Source organism: Colobus angolensis, unplaced genomic scaffold, assembly GCF_000951035.1.
Source record: "Colobus angolensis palliatus isolate OR3802 unplaced genomic scaffold, Cang.pa_1.0 Scaffold6, whole genome shotgun sequence".
In the NCBI taxonomy this organism is placed as follows: Eukaryota; Metazoa; Chordata; class Mammalia; order Primates; family Cercopithecidae; genus Colobus; species Colobus angolensis.
The window spans coordinates 25612192-25616392 of record NW_012119598.1 but is presented as its reverse complement, the minus strand read 5'-3'; the positions used below and the strand labels follow the sequence as shown (position 1 = coordinate 25616392).

Below are 4201 nucleotides of genomic sequence, written 5' to 3'. Positions count from 1 at the left end.
TTTGGATACAGAGTCTCTCTCTGTCGCCCAGGCTGGAGTGCAGTGCATGATCTCGGCTGACTGCAACCTCTGCCTCCCAGGTTCAAGTGATTTTCCTGCCTCAGCCTCCCGAGTAGTTGTGACTACAGGCACGCACCACCACATCCAGCTAATTTTTGTATTTTTAGTAGAGACAGAGTTTTGCCATGTTTGTTGGCCAGTCTGGTCTCGATCTCCTGACTTTAAGTGATCCACCCACCTCTGCCTCCCAAAGTGCTGAGATTACAGGCGTGAGCCACTACGCCTGGCCCAGAGAACCCATTTCTGACCATATTGTTGGACTTGGAGCCTCTCCCTACTGCTGACCTGAACCAGGTTGGGATGTGAGTGTCGCTAGGAAGCACGGGGCAGCCCCTGAATCAGGGAAAGGGCAGAGTGGGAAGCTTAGGCTATACCACCAGCAGTGGGAAAGAGGGTTCTCTGGGCAGGACCTGTGCCTGGGAGACTGTTCCAGGTCAGGATCATAGCAGAGTTGGCTGTTTGTAAGTTGGAATGGCCTACAGAATGTAGGTCTAGAATATTATACTGGGTGATGATCCTTTACCCTTATGAACATTTGCTAGTTACCAAACAATGTTAACCATAATTACGTGTTGTGTTGATTTGAAACAAAATTCCCTTTGATGACAAATTTGACCTTAGCTTGGTACATAATAAACTTGTTTTTAACACTCAGTGAGTAACAATTTGGCAGGGATAGCAATCTCATATGAATGCCACTTTTAATAGTGAAATAAACCTCAACTAAAATCCCCAAGCTGTCCTGTGGATGTGGGTTTTTAGGTGCATACTGCCCTGGTTGTACAGAATTTAAGGGATCTGCCACTCACTACTGAGTTATCTGGAACAAGTTGCTAAACCTTCCAAAATCTTATTTCCTCACCTGTAAAATTGGGACAGCAATACTATTTTCATTATAGGATTTTTGTGAGGAGTAAATTAGATCAGTCATGTAAAGGGTTTAGCATAGAGTAAGCACTTACTAAGTGTTGATTACTATTGTTATTATTAGAAGGAAGCAAAGCTTATATTGGAAGGACTCATTGCTGAGTGGTTGACCTGCACTTATTTGTTTTTTATAATCCAGACTGGAAAACATTTTTTGGTGTTCATTTTTGATTTGGTTCTCCAAATAGCTAAGGAAAGATGTATAGCTGGACCTTATTCTTTCATTAGGAAAAGATAATTGAGAACATATTTCTTGTCTCTTGATCCCTGTTCTAATTTACCAAGGTATAAAATTCCATGAGTTGATTGCTTCTTTGCATACATATACAAAGAAAGATTCATCAGAATTTATGAAAATTTATGGGAAATCCAGAGAAGTCTCCAAAAAGAGACAACACACAAAAATTCATAACAGAAAGGAAAACACATATATGCTCATATTAACAGGCATTTCCCAGCTTACTAATGACAGGTTATCTTCCAAAACGCACTTATGTTATTTGGAACTTACGGTATATTTTCCCAAAAAAGCAATGAAATAGTGGTAGTTACATTCCCAGCCAGAACTCGACTCACCTCAAACTCTATTTGAAAGTACAGTGCTAACGCCGTAAGGCTGCCTTCTGCATCCTGTGGTGGAGAAGAAAAGGTTCAAAGAGAGAACCTTTTCCTCAGCTCAAACCTGGCTAGAGAAATGTTTTGGTAGGAAGAGTTTGCCTTCAGCTTTTTCCCACCTCCTTTTGGAATTCCTTTTTCAGCAGCTAATTTTCCTCATCCCTACACTCCACATTACTTCTGTATTATGCCAGCCTCCCTCAGTGACCTCCGTGCAAATCGCTTTAAGATAGTCTTCATTCCAGAATACTCTTCTTATGTTAATACCTACTTCGTCAATGCTTCTGTTCAGTGTTGGGGGAAAGCCTCCCCCAATGTCAGAGTGTATCTCTTACATTCTCAGAAGCTTTTTCACTTGTAAAAGGGGATCCTTCATTAGCTATTTAATTATTGAAATTATGGATTTTTTTTAAAGAAATGAAACGGAGAAATTCTGACACATTTAGGCATAAATGTGTATAATTGGGCAGAAGGTGACATAATTGGGAACCAGTTTTGATCGCAGTCTCAAATTCTGAGACGTTTCGTGTTAGCGTGGAACAGCTCAGCAGGTGGAGCGGGGAGGGAAGAGAAAGGCTGAGTCTGGGGTGACTGGCAGTGTGGGGCTGCCTGGATTACCATGATAGTGACAGCCATCAGCCTCTCCACCCTTTCTGGGAGAACATGGGCTCTTACTTGGTCCTGTTTGGCTAGATACAGAATACTTTAAGCCTTTGGGAGCTGACTGAAGCGCACTACCGATTCTCAGTAAAATTCATGCTTGTGAGGTAGACAAATGCCTAACTCATTTGACTGTTTCCCCAGTGACTGCAACCTACCTGAGAACCCTCTGTTCATTGCATGTGGTGGCCAGCAAAACCACAGCCAGGGGTAAGTGGATTCCAAAATTGTTCATAGAAGAAGGACATCTCACCTGAAGGGGATCCCCTATGGAGGTTGAGAACATGGGATTTGTTGAGAGACAGCTGTAAGTTCAGCTTCCAGATTTGTCACTTGCAGCTGTGTGATTTTTAAAGAAGCTGCTTGATTTTTGGAGCTATAGCTTCCTCCTTTTGCAAAATGGAAAAAACACATCAGCACTTCCAGAATTATGGTGTGGATGACATGCAGTGGTGGATGTAAAGCAATTTGCACATATTGAGTTGCTCATTAAATGGTAGGTAGTGGCTGGGCACAGTGGCTCATACCTGTAATCCTAGCACTGAGGGAGGCTGAGGCAGGAGGATCCCTTAAGTCCAGGAGTTCAGGACCAGACTCGGCAACATAGTGAGACTCCTATATCTACAAAAAAATGAACAAAATTAGCCAGGCGTGGTGGTGTGTGCCTGTAGTCCCAGCTACTTGGGAGGCTGAGGTGGGAGGATTGCTTGAGCCTAGGAGGTTGAGGCTGCAGTGAGCTGAGATCACGCCAATGCATTCCAGTCTAGGCAACAGAGTGAGACCCTGTCTCAAAAAAAGAAAAAAGAAATGTAGTTAATATTATTATAACTATCAATATTATTGTCTTACTCATAAACTTTACCCAGATTTTACCATGAAAATGTATTTATCAGTGAGAGAGTGTGGGGAGAAGCCCTCTGTGGTAAGGGCCAGAGGCCTGATTTGTATATTTTAAGAAATGATATTTTCTGCTGGAGTCAGGTACCAACCACCAGTCATTTATGCATTCATTTAATAAGTTATTAATATTATAAATATGTGTATATTTATTATTAATAAAATATAACTAAAATAATACAAACAATAAATTATCATTTATTAATCAGTAGGTGCCAGGAACTGGTTCAGGCACTAGAGATATCATTGTGAACAAGACAGAAACAGTTCCTGCTCTCAGGTATATGGCCTGGAAAGTACTAAACAAGTTAATTGTGGACATTGTTAAGTGTTAGGAAGAAAAAATGCAAGGTGCTCTGGGGATTTGCCACAGAGCGTCCTGGCATGGGCACAGGAGAGTTCTCCTTGAAGAAGTGATGGCTTAACCAAGGTATTTAAGGATGGTCAAGAGTGAGATACTGAAAAATAGAGTATTGCAATGAAGGGTGCTGAGAGGAATGATCTTAGCACTTTGGAAGAATGAAAATTACACAGAAAGGGCTCAGTGAAGTCCTCATTGTTTGTTCTATTTGAATTGAATAAGGTTTGTTGTATTTGTTTTTGTTTTCTCCTAGCAAACCTAGCATCTCCTTCAACATACTTTTGTTGTTTTTTAATCACGTTGGACACCTTTCGATTAGGCTTGCAATCTTTCTTCGGGTTGTCAGAACCCTGACACTAGTTGGTGTCATGCCCAGGGCCCTGCCACGTACAGCTGTTGTCCACTCCCTACTTCAGTCATTTCCGAAGCCTCTCTGGCTCCCTGAGTCATCTGCTTTATGGCTGGTTGACATATCTAAATGTGAAAATGTATTTTTATTGTATAATTAATTCTAGCATGTCTTTGAAGATAAATCAGTATGCTGGCTGGGCGCGATGGCTCACGCCTGTAATTCCAGCACTTTGGGAGGCCAAGGCAGGTGGATCACCTGAGCTCAGGAGTTCGAGCCCAGCCTGGCCAACATAGTGAAACCCCATCTCTATTAAAAATACAAAAAAATTA

At 41.8% G+C, this 4201-nt stretch overlaps 1 protein-coding gene across 1 annotated transcript in view; it reads left to right on the top strand.

Moving 5' to 3' along the window:
* Nucleotides 1-4201, top strand: part of GPLD1 (glycosylphosphatidylinositol specific phospholipase D1) — a 64846-nt gene that overhangs the window by 25168 nt on the left and 35477 nt on the right. Inside the window, exon 11 of the mRNA XM_011962780.1 lies at nt 2407-2472. Coding sequence (XP_011818170.1) covers nt 2407-2472 — 66 coding nt within the window. The remainder of the gene's footprint in view (nt 1-2406; nt 2473-4201) is intronic.